At 43.0% G+C, this 19610-nt stretch overlaps 1 protein-coding gene across 8 annotated transcripts in view; it reads right to left on the bottom strand.

Moving 5' to 3' along the window:
* Nucleotides 1-1049: 1049 nt before the first annotated feature.
* The window catches only part of FAM3A (FAM3 metabolism regulating signaling molecule A), a 104219-nt gene continuing 85658 nt past the window's right edge, over nucleotides 1050-19610 (bottom strand). For all 8 annotated transcript variants that reach the window (XM_077478797.1, XM_077478796.1, XM_077478793.1 and 5 more), the window contains 3 exons: nucleotides 16527-16611; nucleotides 5926-6052; nucleotides 1050-3073 (listed from right to left, as the gene is read on the bottom strand). In XM_077478797.1, coding sequence (XP_077334923.1) covers nucleotides 2975-3073; nucleotides 5926-6052; nucleotides 16527-16611 — 311 coding nt within the window. In that variant the 3' untranslated portion in view covers nucleotides 1050-2974. The remainder of the gene's footprint in view (nucleotides 3074-5925; nucleotides 6053-16526; nucleotides 16612-19610) is intronic.

The raw sequence follows: 19610 nt of genomic DNA on the forward strand, positions 1-19610 counted from the left end.
AAATGTACATCAAGAGATGCTATTCCAGAAACTGCAAGTGAGCCTTGAGGAAATAAGCAGTTGGATCTTGATATAAGTGTCTGTGATATATATTTTTTACACCAAGTGTAGAAACTTTTCCAGGATAAGAAAAAGTCCATCATCTAAGGACACTAGCAAAACAGGTGGGAAAAATGGGGGTGGCACTGGTGGTGTTAACAGAATAAGGTATTGCTAGCGTCCAATCACTTTAAGGTAGCATCAGATTACCTATGGTCTATGACTGCAGTATCCTGTACCCTTTGATTAGGATAATGCTGTTTTACAGTTTTTTGAAACTGGTCTTTCAATGTTGCCATATGACATTGTAAACTGCAATCCAATGTTTTGTACTGCCATTCCTGTAAATTCAATAAAGTAGATTTAAAAAAACAAAATTTGACCATGTCCAATAATGAACAATTTGGGAATGGTTCCATTAGGTACAATCATTTGGGAAAGAGTGGGGTCCTCTGGTTTAAATCGGTCCTGGTGGAGATGCACCATCATCCTAATTCTCAGGAGTTCTTGTGTCATCAGTATGAAAGATTTTCTTAGGTTTTATATATTCTGCTTGTGTGACTGGCTAAGTGCTTTATTGAAATAATAGTCAACCTTAAGAAAATTTTGATGGATTTCTGCATTAAAAATTTATATTTTTTGTACCAGTGAAGTGAATGATTGAGATACAAAAAGCTGCTAAGTATGAAGCGCAGGCATCTGAAGCCGCCTTGCATCACCTGCCACAACTTTTAATGTCCCTGCTATGTATTAATGTTGCAATTTCTGTCACTTCCAGGTAGTGCTAAAGCCTCCTCTCATTAGAACAGATTCAAGCTGAGCAGGTGGAATGAAAGCAGTTCAAAATTTTGAAACTATTTAGCGTCAGAGCTAAAACTCGACTTAAGTCAACTTAACCAACACATGACTTTGCTAAATTTGGCCTGGAAATTGAAGCCTTTAACAAAAAAGAAAGGAAAAACGCACATAAAAAAAAAAAAAAAAAAAAAAAAAAACACAAAAACACAGAATTATAAGAAATATTTAATTTATTGCAAAGTACATGTGACGGTGCTTGTTCAGTCCACTTTAAAAAATAAAAAATAATGAATGCATGATAATGAAGGCATTTCACCTAGCCTTCTCTGTCACTATCTTTTACATTATGGCCTGTGATTATTGTACACACCTTGTTCTAAAAACATATCACGTGAGACAAGGCCAGCACCACTCCCTATGAATCATGACAAATTAAGCCAACCTTGGCTTACCTCTTGGACAGACGACCATGTCTATTTTACAATATTCGGTGCATACTTTTTTTTTACCATATTAAAATAAATTATTACAGTAGCCAGTAACCGCACTTTTATCATGGAGTGTTTGCTAGTGTTTGTCATAAAAATCTTGCTGCTAATCCACTAAAAAGGAAGCACAACTTATTTCTTGCTCTTGCAATCAGTGACAATTTGTAAAGTATTTGAATGCCAACTCCCAATTAAGAAAACTGATATGATTTAGAATTACCAGGATAAAGAAAAAAGTGATTAATGCATGCATGTCTGGAAATTTAGGACCCCCACGTCCTTATAATGTGTCCTCACATTAAAATGTCCCGCTGCTTTGGTGCCTTAATACAGTGGGCTAAAAATCCAACTAAAGACAATTGCCATATATGTGCCACTAAACATTTTGATTGCGTAGCTGTGTTTAAATAGGGAGTTTTATATGTGGTTGCAAAAATAGCTAATTTATCTCATATCTTCATTTTCCATTTTTGTGGATCGAGATCTGTGAGGTAATGGGAGACACATGCAGATTAACATACACACCTTGTTCTAAAAACATCCCATATGACAAGACAGAACCACTACTTCTGAATCATGTGATAAATTAAGTTTGGCTTACCACATGGATACAGACATGGGTCATTATTTTATTAGGTGTATACAAGTAAAGAAGTCTCTTCAATATAATTTGGTTTTCCTTTTTCTTGCCCTATCCATTTATATTAAAATAAATTATTCCAGTAGCTGCAGTACTTTTCTCATGGGATGTTTGCTAGAGCTTGACAGACCTAAAACATTCTTAAAGGCTGCAGCTGACCTAATGGGCCAGTGCACCACATCCCTTAATCTTTATACTCAAATTGTTCAAGTTGAAGGCAAACAGGGACTTAAATGGCCTAAATTGTTGCTGCCGAGCCATGAAGGAGGACGTGCAACAACTTAATTCCTGCTCTTGCAATCAGTGGCAATTAAGTCAATATTTAAATGACAACAAATTGTTTAATAAAATAGAAAAGACAATTTGAAAGAGGAAGGTTTTCCTTTGCATGCCAATATGGTAAGCATTGATGTCTTGAAATTCAGGACCCTTACCTCTTTAATGTGTCCTCAAACTAAATGCGCCACTGCACTGACACAACTGGGTAAACTCCAAATACAAAGCATGTCCATGTAGGAGTCACTGAACAACATTTTGATTGCATAGGAGTTGCTGAACAATATTTTGTTTAGGTATTATTCGCTGAACAACATTTTGATTGCGTAGCCGAGTTTAAATGAGTTTTAGACCCGATTCATCATCTCCTATCTTTGTTTTCCTAATTTGTGGATTAAGATCTTTGATGAAATTTAAGATGTATATAGAAATGTTTGATTATCAGTTAATACAATCCTCCGACCTCTGATCTTGCTTGGTGAGCGGCCTCTTTAAAAGTCTGAAGAGAAGTTAGGTTTAATTTTGTATTCCTCATCCAGAAAGCAGACTGTCTCTTCTGAACAGTACGGAGAGGACAAAATCAAAGAAGTGGCATTGAGATCTGGACAATGTGCAAACTATATAGGCAGCTATGGCCCAACAATGTACAAATGTGAAGAAAACTTGTTAGCAAAATCCACCACAAGATCCCGCTTGGGTTACACTTGTTCCATCACAATCTAGTCTGTATATGTTATTCAACTTCTAGAGTACGCTGGGGCACACAGCCCTCCAGCTCCACAGCCTCAGGCCAACCCTCGTACTTGTTGCTGCTTTTACTGTTCTTTATTAACTGTTGGAAAGGAAAGCAATACATGAAAATTACTGTCAGCAACTTGGTTACATTTGAAGCATAAAGCCCTAAAGGCATTTATTCCCAGCTAATATGTACATCGAATCAGGTGTAGGTTTGGTTGTCCTTTACAACAATAAATTTGAGAGAAACCTTAGTGGTTATTTTTAACTAGTGAATGTAAACGTATTCACCCCTAAAATTCATAAGAGGCACAGTAGTCATTCAAGTTGGTCCATTCAGCAGCTCTGCTCCCCCTTTCCTTTCCCAGCAAGGGAAAGCACAGCTCAACCTGTTCCCCTCTTCCAACAATGACTTCCAAGCCTTCAAGTCTCTATTATAAACTCAGAGCAGGAGCTCTGGAAAAATTATAAGAGTAAGCCGAGTAGATGAAAGACCAAACTTCAATGACTTCAGTGCCTCTACTGTGACTTGTGAAGAAATTGCTTTACAGTGCCTGCAGATAAATAAACGAAGGCCTGTTTTAAATGTATTTACTGGGTGAAAATACACACAATTTTTACTTTAAAATTATTCTTTAACGGACATTAGTGAGGGGTTGTTTTAAAAAAGAAGTTCACCTTTACAAAAAAATAAAATGAACTTTTTTGCATGTAAAAAAATAAGCATTTTTTGTAACAGACCTGTAAATAATTGCACCCACTATCAGCAGATCGTGGATGTAATGCCACAGTCCTGCAGACTGACTGTATCTGTCTGACTGTAGCTCTAGGCAGGCAGTTGTACTGTGACAAGACTTAATGAACTACCACAGCGTTCAAGAGCGACATGGAAGTTCATTAAGAATTACAAGCCGACAGCCACAAAAGGATGTCAGACCTATTTTTAGTGCAGTTTTCCTATTCACAGAACACTGACTGAATGATGTGACTGGAAGGGGGGGGGGGGGCAGATCTTTGGGGAAGATTCCCTGATAGCTGTCAGCAGAACAGAGGAGCGGGGGGGGGGGGGGGGGGGGGGGGGCAGTGCATCTATAGTATGTAGCAAGGCGAGCAAATGCGCTTTAAAGGATAACAATATGTATACTCTTAACTGTCCATAGCCTAACAGCAGATTTTCTTTAATCCTTGGTTCACAATACAGTATGTGGTGCGGGAAATGCAGCGAATCGTGTGCTTCCTGCATTACATTGAAAATACACTGCATTCATGCGAACTGCAGCAGGTGTCAATCTTAAGATAGCAACACCCCAAAAAGTTCACAAAATGCAGTGTGTTTGACAGAATCGTATCGCATAGGTGTGAATACCTAAATGATCCTATTCCAGTGCAGGGGGAAGAAAAAAAAATTGGTCCTGCACCTGAATGGCTCAAATCGCACCACAGACATCGCATGTGATTTGCACAGGAATGTAATGCGAATCACACGTGATTTGTCGCACCGTATATATGCGAGTTGACACTAGGCTTTATTAGTGCCTGTGCATTTTAAAGAGTTATGTTAAACTTTTAATTTTTCCTGAAAAGATGAGCTTGGTCTTTGCACAGGTAAATAAAGCCTTAAAGTGAATCTGCTGTCAGGCTTTGGACATCTTTTCAGAAAAAAAAAAGAAAAGGTGAACTCACGCCAGCTCTCAATTTATTACGAACAGTGTTACCTCAGCAGGCCTGGACCAGATAAGCTGTTTGTACAGTACAGCTCGACTAGGCCAAGGCTCACAAATCCAAGCCTAAAAGGTCTAGCCACTCCACAAAAAAAAAATGAGTCAGCAACTACAAATACTGTGGCATATAGTGTCCTGCCATCATATAGTGTCTGCCCCATACTGCGAATGAGCAGCGCTTGCGCTGTACAGAGCAGAAAAAGCTTCGGAAAATCTCTGAAGATGAACATTGCCTGCGCCGTGAGTGGAGGTGGTAGCCCCACCATCCAAGTAGACATAGGGCTGGCAAAATTAGAGGGCCCCTCGTGGGCTCGCTACGCTTTGGGCTCGACCTCGCTGCGCTCGGCTCTTTTATATTCCAACTCTATGTCCACTTGGATGGTGGGGCTAGAACTTGGACTCACGGTGCAAGCGCCGTTCATCTTCGGGTATTTTCGGAATCTGTGCATGCCCAGTACACAGCGGACACTATCCGATGGGGGACTCTATATGACACCGGCACCTCAGCCGATCTTTGGATTGTAGCTGCTGCCGGTTCCATACTGCTCATGCGTGAAGTGTGCTGCGTGTTCTAAATGGTCCAGCGACTGAGGAAGGAGGAGGAGAGGGCCTTTTCAGTGGAATTCCGCTTTCAATTAGTACTAAAACTTTGTATTTAACAGAAACACAACAGTATTTCTAATTGTATCCCTGTGGAGCTCCATGGCTGTACAAGATGCCTTGACTTCAGCCAAAGATTAAGCTCAATCCCTTAGTCCCAAGCACTGCCCCCAGTAAGTCTACGGATATAGAGCTACACATTCATGCAAAGTAGAGTTAAGTAAGAAGGGCGATTTAGTGGCAGGAACACAAGAGCTGCCAATTTTTTCCGTTGTCAGAAGGAAGAGCTCCATGATGAAAACTACTAGTGCTGAGCTGTCAGAGCCAACATGCCGGGTTCAGAGCATGCGAGTGTGTGATTTACATATAAATGCTGATGCGTTTATTCTCACTCAAAGAAACCTCTGCTTATGCATTATGTTCATATGCTCTGCTTGAATTGTCAAAATGTGTGAAATAATCTCTTTAAATACAGGGCATTAAACCAATTGCACATTCATAAAATTTTACCTTGCAAATGCAGTCTATACCAGTCATAACCATCATACTTGACAGGATTCAACACTTCCTTCAATGCAATGTACACCATACATACAGGAAAAATAACATCAAACACCCATAAGTGCACCTGCTCAAATGGAGTTTTATCTAGGACTCCCTTAGCTCCAAGAAGAACCCAGCTATCCCTGAATGCCACCTCTTTGGACACAGAGCTTCCGAGCTCAGCGAACATCTTCCGAGCTTCCTCTGTTATTCTATATCAAATAAAAAACGGCAGGCACGTCAGGGAAATGTCAGGCACAAGACACATTCGTCAATTTTTAACACTATATTAAAACTGTGGAGAAGGATTTTATAATTGGCAGCCCTACTTAGCAATAAAGCATGGGACAGAAAGAGGAAAAAAGGTTTTCTGCAGGATTAAGACAAAAAAAAAATGCAAACGAAATGTAACATTAAAAGGGCTGAAACAAGAAAAAAAAAAAAAAGTTATAAAGACTTAATACAAAGAGAAATGGTAAGGAGGGAGCACCCACAGTGCCACATCCGTAATGTATCAAGGGAAAACAAAGAAGATACCAAATGGATATCTACAGGTCGGACTTTTAAGGCATGGAAGCAAATAGCAAATAGACAAAAAATATTTATTTTTATTGAAAAATACAATATCATAAGTGTTCAAAACAATCTGAAAATCATAAGAAATGATATAAGTTGTACATTGAGCCCTAGTGCGTCGCGTCTACGCATTTCGCCATAAAGGTTTCCTCAGGACATGGAAAAAGGTTCAAAGACGTAGCAAGAGAGAGCAGCAATAAATCTCACCATCTTCAAATGAGCTGCGCCTCAAGTACAAATTTCATAGCAACCAGGACAGATAAAAATATATGGAGCGGTCAACCACACTGTGAGAGTGGACAGCAAGTGGCACATTCTGATGAGTACAAATAAAAATTGATAGTTGCTTATAGCAGGGGCAGGAAAGAAGTCTGTCAGTATATTACCATCAATGGGGATGGCCAATAGAGGACATAATCCCATCCACATGAAGCTTAGTAGATACTGGTGACACATAGTATGGCCAAACATCATATAAAAACTAAAGGTAAAAGTATTTTTGTGGAGACAATGAAGGCATACCCCTGGGAGACAGCCCAATTCTGATACAAAGTTACCTTGTTTGTATGGAAACACTGTTTTGAAGGGAAGAAAAGAAAGGAGGATAGAAATAAAGATGAGGGAGCAGAACCGTCCTGTGCATCTGTCTGTGCAACTGGTTGTTCTAGCGTCAAACCTGAAAAAGGACTTTTCAGTTTCTTATTAGCCTTTCACTCCCTTACTGCACTGGTCAGGAAAGGAAAATTACGGTAAGTATTTGATATAACATTTTCAGTTTTCCCGGCAGACTCCATGGCAGCCTACATATGGGAAATAACTAGATAATACACTCCAGGGTGGGAAATTGCTGGTTTAAAGAAAAAAGGTTTAATTGTCACCGTCAACAGATAAGAAATTCAAACCAAAGTTAACTGAAGACAGAGCAGCTGGCTCAACACAATAATGCGTTATAAATGTGTTTATCGCCGACCATGAGGCTGCTTTGCAAATCACTTCCGTAGACACATGTCGAGAAGCTGCCCATGACGTAGACACTCTCCTGGTCGAGTGAGCAGCCACTGCCTCTGGAGGAACCAGACCCTTAGCCTTATACACCCTTTGGATAGCCTGGACAATCCAGGCTGCGATGGTTCTGAAGGAAGCATGTAATCCTCTATTCTTCCCATGAAAGAAGATGAACTGAAAAGTTGAAAGAGTCTCCTGATTCTCGTGGAATAGATGACACTTTAGGATTTGATCCTAACATGGGAATCAAGACTACCCAATCAGGGAAGAACGTAAGAAAAGGCTCCTTGAATCCTAGAGAGCTGAACTCGGAGACCCTCTTGGCCGATGTTATGGCCACTAAGAAAACAGTTTTGAGAAAAAGGTCTTTCATAGATAATTGATCCAATCGTTTAAAATATTCTCCCTAAAAGAAATCCAGGACAAGGGGGGAAGATCGCATTTGGAAGATCTTGGCCTTCTTTGAGGTCTAAGCCTCATTGATCCCTTGAAAAACCATCTGGTAAGAGGGTGTTTTGCCCAGGATACACCTGTGAAAGCAGAGATTGCAGAAACCTGAACCCGTAGAGAGCTCACAGATGAGGGCATATCCAGGCCTGTTTGAAGAAACCCCAAAATGTCCTTTATCGTTGGATTACTACAAGAACCACCATTAAAAGGAGACATATTTCAAAATTTTTGCCCAAATTCCTTGATACACTGTTAGTGCTTTCTCTTCTGGCATTCAGCAAGGTAGCAATCGCTGTACTTGGACATCCTAAGGCTTCTAGCCTTTCCCTTTCAACCACCAGACCATCAGATGGAGATGAAATGGGCATGGGTGAAGAGACGTTCCCTGCAGCAGGAGATCTGGCCTGGAGGGGAGAGGAAATGGGTCCCGGTAACTGAGCTGCATCAGGAGGGGTAACCATGGCCTGTTGGGCCAATATGGAATCAATGCTACTACTTCGACTTCTTCCCACCTGAGCCTCGACAGAAACCGGTGAATGACCGCAACTGGGGGAAAGGCATAAGCCTTGTGGAACCTCCAATGGTCCTTCAGGGCATCCACTCCGAAGGCCTGGGGACAGCGACCTCTCGTGTAGTATTTCCTCAGTTTGCCATTGCAGGGAGATGCAAAACAATTCTACCTCCGGTGTCACCCCCCAGGGACAGGATCCAGTTGAAAACTTCTGTGTGGAGGGACCATTCATTGTTGTCCAGGGATACTCTTAATAGGAAGTCCGCCTGGACATTTTGAATTCCGGGAAGATGAACTGCTGTCAGGTTTGACAAGTTCGCCTGGGCCCAAGACATGATCGGGCACACTTCTTTCAGTAAGGAGAGACTGAAGGTGCCCCCTGTCTCATGATATAAGACACCGCGGTTGTATTGTCTAACCTCAAGAGAACCGAGGCTCCTGATGTCAAGTGAAGAAATGCTTGAAGGGCCTGGAAGGCAGCACTGAGTCCCAGAACGTTTGATACTACACCCTGGGATGGGAAATCCCACTTCCCCCGGGCTACCTCCAACAGACAGACAGCACCCCGACCTCTGTTGCTGGCATCCATCGCCACTGTTATCCAGGAGACTGGAGCTATTGAATGGCAATTGAGGAGATTTCTCCTGCTGCAGCCACCAGGGGAGGCTCTCCTGCATGGAAGGAGTTACACGACCAAGATGATCTTGCGACTCCGGATTCCACAATTGGAGAAAACCCTTCTGGAAGGGCTGCATCTTCCATTGTGCCCACTTCACCATAAAGGCTGTGACTAACATTGGTGCCATTATGAGACACTGATGCTCTGAGAAGGGGAGATGACATTGCAAGGTGAATTCTGTCCCAAATCACTGGAATCTTCTCCAGAGGTAGGGAGATGGTGCTCTCCACCGTGTTGAATTGTGCTCCAAGAAAAGTTAGGGACGGAGACGGGTCCAGATGACTTTTCTCCCTGTTCAGCAGCCAACCAAACTGTCAGGATAGAGATGACCTGATCCCGATTGCTACTTGTCTTGTGAAAGCAGGAGTAAGTCGTCTAGGTACTGTTGCAACCCGATACCCGATCAAAGTCACCACTGCCAGTAAGAGCTTCGAAAATACCAGAGACAATGTTGTAAGCCCGAAAGGGAGACATGTAAATTAAAGAGGTCTTTGGTCTACTGCGAATCTGAGATATTTCTGAAAATCCATCTTGAACTTTTCCTTCTGAATGAAGGAGTTTAGGCATGTCAAATCGATGACCGGCCTTCCATGAACCATTCTTTTTGAGGACCATGAAAGGGGGGGGGGGGGGAAATACACCCCCTGAAATCTTTCCTGTGCTGGAACCGGAATGACAGCACCTTGAGCTATAAGGGAGTCCGTGTAGGACAAAAGGACTTTTATAACTGTGATAGGTTTGTTGGAACGAAGAGATGTGTGGGTGGATTGCTGAAAATCCAGGTGTGTCCTGAAGTAATTGTCTTGATTGTCCAGTAATCCTGAATCGAGTTAGTGAGCTCCTACCTGCTCCGCCTGGACAGGCCCCGCATCAAAAAGATTTTGCCACTTTCCGCCCTCCGGGAAGATGCCGTCTGAGGATTTCTGTCCTGAAGGCTGGTTTATTTTCTATTTTTTTCTGAATTCACGACCAGGCCTATAGCGACGTGCCTTCCTAGCACGTTCCTGGTCTTGCCTTCGTTGAGCTCTTCCCCGACCCAGGAGACAGCGATCCTGGGGTAGGAAACCTGACTTGCCCCCAGTAGCACGTGTAATAGTAGAGTCAAGCTTATTCTCAAAGAGGGAAGAACCCTCAAAAGAAATTTTACACCATGCCTGTTAAGAGGCAGGATCTGCTACCCACGGTCGTAATCATAAGGCGCGTTTAGCTGCGACTGAAGCAAGCATTACACGTGCTACTAGATGGATAATATCCAGGGACCCCTCACCCACAAAAGCCGATGCCATCTTCAGTTCATGAACGGAGAATTCTTGACCATTTCTTCAGAAATACTCCCTAAAGTTGCACCCACATCATCTGTCCATGATTCCATGGCTTTGGACAAAGCTGCAAGAGCCAGTTTACAGGCCATGCCTGCAGTGATATTAATACACACGTTTAAGATCAGTATCGATCTTTCTTTCTAAACCATCCTTAAAAAGAGAAACAGTATCTTCTAGAGGGAGCTTAACATGTCCACCAACCTCATCAAAGCCACATCAATAAGGCCAACTCTAGATGTTTGACTTCTTCACCTTTAAATGGGTACATTTTTGCCACTTTGGAGATTAGAGTTCTTCCTCTCAATCTTGCCCCATTCATCAGATGATCTCGCAAAGTTCAAATAAGAGAAAGTTTGGGCGTTCTTTCTTAAAGGAGGATTCTACAGCTGCTGACTTTTAATAAATAGACACTCACCTGTCCCAGGGTCCAGCGATGTCGGCAGCCAAGACCGATCGCTCGGGTCTCGGCTGCTGCTGCCACCACCATTCTAGGTGAGGGAATCAGGAAGTGAAGTGTTGCAGCTTCGGTTCCCTACTGCGCATGCGCGAGTCGCACAGCGCACTAGGAATGGTCCGCGCTGTCTGTGTGTCCCAGCAGACAGCGCTGCGGGACAGATAACTGCATAGACTCCCGTGGGAGTCTATGCCCGGAAGTGGGTCTTAGACAGGTTTCTGCACCCCCTCCCCCCTGAAAGGTGCCAAATGTGACACGGGGGGGGGGAGGGTTCCGATGAGCGGAAGTTCTACTTTAGGATGGAACCCCACTTTAAGATGTTTAAAGTACTTCCTCTGCTTAGAGGGCTTCTCTACTGGATCTTCCCATCTCAGCGCGTCCTTAACTGCTCTGACTAGTTGAGGAACAAGGGAGACGTCAAATCCTGCGCCAGAGTCATCCATTTTGGTTTCACCGTCAGAAGATTCACTTAATGAAATACTGCCACGAGAAGGACCCGGAACCTCAAGGTCACCCACGTCAGCGGCTGAGGCTAGTACAGAAGGAGGATTGGCTGTGTGGACGGAATACGTTTTGTTCAGACACAACTTTCCTGACTAATGCTTCCACCAGCCGGTCTCCGGCACCTCTCTCCTTCATAGCCCGGGCATAACATAACTCACAGGGAGATTTACCCTCTGGAACCTAAACTCTACAACCTCAGCAGGCTTTCCTCTCCGTGTGACTGGAATGGTGGTGAGAATTGTGTTTAGATCCAGACCTTGATCTATCTGTGTGGTGTCTAGAAGATGACCTAGGACTTCTAGAACTTGTCTTTAAATGATCTCGCTGTGACCTAGACTGAACATTATCTTCACGTGCTGATAAACGAGGTTGGGACCTAGAAGGGCTAAGAAGAAAGCAAACAGAGGAAGAAAAAAAACATGTTTTTTCTTTTTTGAAAAAAAGCTCTGCAAATTACCAACCCACGCAACACAGGCAGAAGGAACAATAAATTCCATCCTACCTGTGGCGCAAGGGCTGGCCACAAGGAGGCGGTGACACATCCATGGTGACAGAATCAACAGAGACTGAGGAAAAAACACAGGCAATAAACACACTGCCTCCCATATAAAGACCCCAACCTAGCCATAGGAAACAAAGGCAAAGCAATCTTACCTTGAAACAATAACACTCAGCGATGAGAAGCAGTGTTTTAGGGATTTTTGGAAACAAGCCAGAGAATAGCTGTATCTGACAGCTATTTGAATCTGCAGCCTGGGATGACGTCACAACGCCCTATGCGCTGTCCTGCGCCGCTCTACAGCGCCCATGTGCATGCGCGCCCACCGTGTCACTCAAACTGCGCACACACAAACCAAGCCTCGATCTCAATCGAGACTCTGCGCCTGCGCAGTAGGAACAAGAAGCAGCAGACGAACACAGATGCGCCCCAGCCGCCATTATCCTGCAACCACAGACAAAAATATATACAGGCTGCCATGGAAATATACATTACCGCTTCAGCACGCAGGCGATCCGACCTGACCCATTTTAAGCGCACCTCCACAGCGAACAACCGGGCATCATAGAAGGGGCCTTCTGCTAATAGCTAGGACGATTGGCCATACTGCCACTTGCCAGCCAATGGCTGGATAGTAAGCTCTTCAAGGCACCGCTTTATCACCCATGTCCACCCTGCTAATAGCTGGGAAGCTGGACTCCCACAGAGGACACCGCCATTATTCACCACTATGCTCAAAAAGAAAAAAAAAAGGAAAAAAAATCGCCAGGACTGGATCATCAACTCCTTTAGGTAAGAACTACCCTTTGGTCCTAAGGAGGAGGACAAAAAAGGAACAAAGTCTCTGAATTGAAGCAAAGATTTATGGGAGAGGGGTCCTATGAGGTATGAGAGGGGGGATTAACCCATACGTAGGCTGCCATGGAGTCTGTCAGGAAAAACATTTTACAGTATACAAAAAAAATATCTTCTTTTCTATTTCTTGTTTATAGAGGGACACAGGAATTCAGAAACAATCAGGATATCCAAAATCAATTTAACAGAGGCGAGAACAGCCACCGAAAGGCACAGGACGGTACTAAGTACCCTTCCCAACTCCGGTTCAACTGAAGACCAATGGCCGAACCTGATCTAGAAGAAGAGGTGAAGTCCCCTGCAAAACAAGGAAATGTTTCAATGACCAAGGGAAGGTCACCAAGGATCAACCTAATGCTCAAGACCTGGATAAAATAAATAAACTTCAGAGGGGAATGACTACCTCAAGAACACTAATCCTGAAACTGGAATAGAACTCAAGGGTACAATGCCTGATATTGTTAGGGTGCAAAAGGGGCAGCCCAACAAGTGTGCAATCACTGTCCTGGTACTAAGGGCACTAGAAGAAATAAAAAGGATTAACCAAAACAAAATATCCCACTCAGCACTCAAGGTTGTCTCTGGGTTCTCAAAAGATGAACTCTACGGGACTTGCCTAACCATGAGCACAGAATATGGTCCAGGGATCTCCTGGCTCGCCTTGCTTTAACCAAGCATCTGTGGAGCAACTTTACTGCTAAGAAAATGCATCCAATTATGGGAGGTGCACGGAGAAATTGAGAGTGGCGCTAACCTGGCCACCTGGATATACTGATGGGTCCCCACCAAGGACTACCTAATACACAGAGACAATGCAAGTGGCATTCATATGCTCGCATATAACTTTTATGGGACTGAAGAACCGAGACACAGCAAAATAACGTGAGACCATCCTGAGATGGGGATCCTCTAACAGTTGGAAGGGGTAGACACCTTGACCGCTGATGAAGGGGGTCAAGGACACACAGGGTGTGGACCATTTATATGCAGGCTTAAGGTAAATTGGAACTAAACTCTTTCAATCAACATTATTTTGAAGGCTTAAGAAGGTAGGAAGATAGGAAGTCATAGATTTACTTGTTTTAATTTTTTTTTTTTGCATTTCTTTAGTTGTGTCCTGGTTTCTGTCCTGAGCTAAAATGATGTCATACATCCCAGCAGTCTTCATGGGCATGTTTTTTTCCTTTCATCTGTAGGAGAGAAGGGGCTTTCTCCGTTAAGCACACTCTCCTACCTGTGTGCTTGAGGGCAGATGGATTCCAGGAAGTAAATGCTACATAAAATAATCTATCCTTTCCCAAGATGGCTATGGCTAGAAATAAGGGGTGTGTTCAAGTAATTCCTCAACAAAATAAAGCATGAAGACATCCATAAATGTCTTTATGCTTTATTTGTAGAGAAATCACTTTGAAAATGCCCCTCTAGCATTTCTAGCTATGGCCATTTGATTAAGGGCAAATGATTCATGGGTGAGTTTGCTTTGAATTTAAAAAATTAATTTAACAGCATTTTCAGTTTGAGGTGCTCAGATACAGTTCAGTTCTACTTTAACCAGCCTTGTCTGCTGAGGGCATTGAGTAGTCAGCAGTAGGCATCTGCAAAGCCTTACCCAGACAAAGCTTGTACATACAGTGGGGCAAAAAAATATTTAGTCAGCCACCAATTGTGCAAGTTCTACCACTTAAAAAGATGAGAGGCCTGTAATTGTCATCATAGGTATACCTCAACTATGAGAGACAAAATGTGGAAACAAATCCAGACAATCACATTGTCTGATTTTTGAAAGAATTTATTTGCAAATTATAGTGGAAAATAAGTATTTTATCAATATCAAAAGTTCATCTTAATACTTTGCTATATATCCTTTGTTGGCAATGACAGAGGTCAAACATTTTCTATAAGTCTTCACAAGGTCGTCACACACTGTTGCTGGTATGTTTGCCCATTCCTCCATGCAGATCTCCTCTAGAGCAGTGATGTTTTGGGGCTGTCACTGGGCAACACAGATTTTCAACTCCCTCCAAAGGTTTTCTATGGAGTTGAGATCTGGAGACTGGCTAACCCACTCCAGGACCTAGAAATGCTTCTTACGAAGTCACTCCTTCGTTGCCCGGGCGGTGTGTTTGGGATCATGGCCATGCTGAAAGACCCAGCCACGTTTCATCTTCAATGCCCTTGCTGATGGGAGGTTTGCAGTCAAAATCTCACAATACATGGCCCCATTCATTCTTTCATGTACACGGATCAGTCGCCTTGTTTTCTTTGCAGAGAAACAGCCCCAAAGCATGATTTTGCCACCCCTATGCTTCACAGTAGGTATGGTGTTCTCTGGTTGCAACTCAGCATTCTCGCTCCTCCAAACATGACGAGTTGTGTTTCTACCAAACAGTTCTACTTTGGTTTCATCTGACCATATGACATTCTGCCAATCCTCTTCTGGATCATCCAAATGCTCTCTAGCAAACCTCAGACGGGGCCCGGACATTTACTGGCTCAAGCAGGGGGACATGTCTGGCACTGCAGGATCTGAGTCCCTGGCGCGTAGTGTGTTACTGATGGTAGCTTTTGTTAAGGTTGGTCTCCGTTCTCTGCAGGGCATTCCCTAGGTCCCCCCCGTGAGGCTCTGGGATTTCTGCTCACCATTCTTGTGATCATTTTGACCCCACGGGGTGAGATCTTGCCTGGAGCCCGAGATCAAGGGAGATTAGATTATCAGTAGTCTTGTATGTCTTCCATTTTCTGATTATTGCTCCCACAGTTGATTTTTTCACACCAAGCTGCTTGCCTATTGCAGATTCAGTCTCCCCAGCCTGGTGCAGGTCTACAATTTTGTTTCTGGTGTCCGACAGCTCTTTGGTCTTCACCATAGTGGAGTTTGGCGTGTGACTGTTTGAACTTGTTGTATAAAAGGCACCTGTCCACAACCTCAAACAGGTGCCATTAATACAGGTAATGAGTGGAGGACAGAGGAGCCTCTTAAAGAAGAAGTTACATGTCTGTGAGCCAGAAATCTTGCTCGTTTGTAGGTGACCAATTACTTATTTTTCACCATAATTTGCAAATAAATTCTTTCAAAAATCAATGTGATTGTCTGGATTTGTTTCCACATTTTGTCTCTCATAGTTGAGGTATACCTATGATGACAATTACAGGCCTCTCATCTTTTTAAGTGGGAGAACTTGCACAATTGGTGGCTGACTAAATACTTTTTTGCCCCACTGTATTAGGCCCTCCAAGAAGTACCAGGTCCAAGGGTCTACAAAGCTGACCTTCTTAGGAGAAATTCATCCAATCATCTCCACAATGAGGATGCCAGGAAGGGGCCCCAAAACCTGTGTCCCTAAACAGACTGGAGCAATGGGTCCAAGGATGCTGATAATCCAGCGAGATAATATATGTTGTTTTGTGGGCCAACAAGGGTGTCTTCTGCAACCAAATGCCAGAAAGGCAATCTACCCTGAAACTGTCCAGATGCACATCAGCGCCCCCCCCACTTAAAGAAGTGGGGGCACATATTCATGCAGAAGGTTTGTCAGAGAGGCTGACTGACCTCTGGTTTTGAGCTCTACAGGCTGAATTGGAGTGTCAGGGTATGAAGGGTTGGTACCTATTGTATACATAATAGGAGGGTGGCTTACCTCCGACTCCTCTGCAGAGAGTCTTTATGTCCAAAGCATAGTGCAGATTAGCAATTAAAAAACGGCAGGGATGACTGAGATTACTGAATTCTGACTAAACACACACACACAGGGCAGTGCCCCCCTCCCCCTCTGCATAAAATTTTCTGTAAACAGGCACCCTGTTATATTAGGAAACGTGTCTTCTGCTTACTTGGTGGCTGGATCATCATAAGATGCCAATAGTACTAGTGTGCCTTCGTGGATTGGCCGTAGGAAATTCAACAGCTCAGATACATCTAGGTAAAAAATGAATAAAAGCTATTAAATATCTAATAAGGGAGTTAAATATAGTAGTATTTTCAACTAGTAAAAAACGATACTGGACAATGTAATAGAAAAATGATACATCAAAAAAGGAGATAAATGTTCCTGGAAAACTAAGGAAAGAAGCTCAAACCTTTTAATTTTAGTACTCACCAAAAAGTCCATTGAGGGATACGGAAAGATTTTAAAGGCTGAAACTTGGGTATGGCTTTTTTTTTTTTTTTTTTTGCATAGTCACATTACTGCAACTTGGACCAACATAATTTATGTGCCATATCTGGCTGATCCTTGTGGAAGGTGGCAATCACTCTGTAGTAAGCACTGCTACTACAGTGATTGCCGCCAGCTTCCAGGTCCTGCATGAGGTTACCTCCTTGCCTATCCACCTCATTCAATCACAGAATGTTTTTAAATTCATTGAGAAAATGTAAAGTATTCTGTGAATGTCTGTACCAAATTAGCATTCCATTGTTCATTAAGCAGCAAGCCAGCACAGGAACCAATAGCTAGATGTGATCACTATAGTAGTGATGCCTACTACAACTAATTAACACCTTCCATAGGGAATGGCCAGGTATGGAACATGCATAGTTACACTGGTCTGAGTTGGACTAAAAGTAAAGCGGCTCAAAATTTGTCTGGATGTCCAGCCTTATTTCGATCAGTTTGTGACCGTCCCTGCTTAACAGAACTCGACTGTTTGATCGACTTCTGTCAAAGGAGAATGTTGGCTTTGGCCAGAGGAGGAGGAAATGATCGGCTCCTGACACAGCGCTGTGAAGCATGAGGCAGTGAGTGCTCAATACAGCCCCCCAGTGGTGACACATAGGCATGACAACATTTTACTTAAAGGAGACCTTCATAAGAAAATTCTAAAATATTTCTCAGAAAACTCCTTACCTTCCCGCTGCATTGTTTTCTGTGGTAACCAACAGACCCAAACGTTCAGGAGCAGGGGAACCTAGAGGTAACCCACAATCCTGGACCTGCAACAGCACCCTGCCAGTAAAACTTAATGGCCTCACTACCAAAAAAGTACTGCATCCCAGGGTCCAGTTCTCTAAAAGAGAAGTATTTGCAGGCAAAAGCTTTTTTCTTCGGATACGAGGCCTGGGTACCATTCCATTTGGCTAAAAAAAAGGACACTTTGAATGGACTCGGGTCAGCATGAATAGCCCCAGAAAGGATTGTTCCAGTGGAGCTCAGCAGAGCACATCTTTACTCGTGACCAATACCTTAGACACTGGCGAAAAAACTGAGGAACTCCCAGTAGTGGGAGGGGTTATATAGGGAGTGCACTTCTTGTCTTAGGGCGTGCCAGTGTCCATAACTTGAAGGTGGCCTATAACCCACATAGTTACTATGGCTCTGTGTCCCCTAATGTATGAAAATAAACTTTTCTTTGGCAGTGGCTGCAGTGGGATTCCACCTTCTGGCGGAAGAAAGAAAGAAAAAAAAAAAAAAAAAACACACAACCAACTACCAGTCTATAGCCAGCTTTACTATGCAAAAAAGCCATAACTAAACCTCAGCTTTAACATTCAGGGAGATACTACTACCTACGTATACCAGTTCAGTACAACTATTCCTACTACCAGCATGTCTCAGTTTTGCAATTACAAAACCTAGTTAAGTTGCCCATAAAGGGATCGAAATTGGGGCCAGTTCAGCAGTGATCAGATGAACTTCAATCCATATATAAATCAACTGACTTCTGCTGGAAATAAGCCAATCAATCAGTGGCTGCAGCGCTGATCTGTATCCTAACAGCGGAGGAGTCTCCTCGCTGTCAGAATACAATATTATAGAGAGGAGGATCCCCCCCATCATTCTTAAATGTGTGGATGGGGAATCATTCATAATTGCCATAGGTTACAGGAAAGATATGCATATTATGGTACGACCAGAACTACCAAGTATTTGCAACAAAGAACACACAAGGCAAGTGGGAGTGTTTTAAAAATGAATTAAACAAGTCATTGTATTCCACTGAGCAGCAAACACAAGAACAATATTAACCCCTTCACGTTGACCGTACGCAAAAATGCGGCCTCGGCTTGAAGGGGTTGTACCGGAGTAATGCATGCAGTTGCACGCCTCACAACTGTTCCGTTCTTTAGATACGGCGGTTGGCTTTCTTGGGATAACAACCGATGTGGCCAAAAGCTATCTCAAGCAGTGGGAGGAGACTTCCCCATTCCCATGGCTCAGCCGGGCTCTCCCTTCCCACCGGGTCGGCTGACCGGGTCTCGGATCTAGCAAACCGGAAGTGATGTCACGAAATTACTTCCAGTTTACAGAAGACATAAATAAAGGTGGCAAATAAAAAATAAAAAAATCAGTATTCAAAACAGCCAAACTTGGCGTTTTGAATGCTTTTAAGTGCAAAAAGGGACTTGGGGTCTTATAGACTCCAGATCCCTCCATAAAAGAGTACCTGTCACTGCCTATTACTGTCACAAGGGATGCAAGAAAAAAAGCGCCCCATCCCTCCGTACTCACATGTAGAAGCAAATGCATATGTAAGTGGCGACCGCAAATGTAAACAGTGTTCAAACCACACATGTGAGGCATCGCCGCAATCGTTCGAGTGAGTAATAATTCTAGTGCAAGACCCCCTCTAACAGGTAACTGTAGAAAAAAAAGCATTGCCCATGGAGATTTTTAAGTACTGTCATTTGTCGCCATTCTACGAGTGTACACAATTTTAAAGCATAACATTTTAGTTATCTATTTACTCGGCTTTACTTTCTAGGGTCTCTGATTAAAAAAAAAAAAAAAAAAAAAAAAATTGGGGGTTCTAAGTAATATTCTAGCAAAAAATATGGATTTTAATTTGTAAGCAACAAATATCAAAAAGGCTTGTGCATGAAGGGGTTAAAACCTATGTAGTAAAATTCTACTGTGTATCCCCCACACACACACCCTTTAAAAAAGTAGAAAGAAAAAGGGACACCCTTGGTATTCCAGA

This window comes from Lithobates pipiens, unplaced genomic scaffold (genome assembly GCF_037356315.1).
Source record: "Lithobates pipiens isolate NorthernLeopardFrog02 unplaced genomic scaffold, aLitPip1_a1.2 Scaffold_1, whole genome shotgun sequence".
Classification (NCBI taxonomy): domain Eukaryota; kingdom Metazoa; phylum Chordata; class Amphibia; order Anura; family Ranidae; genus Lithobates; species Lithobates pipiens.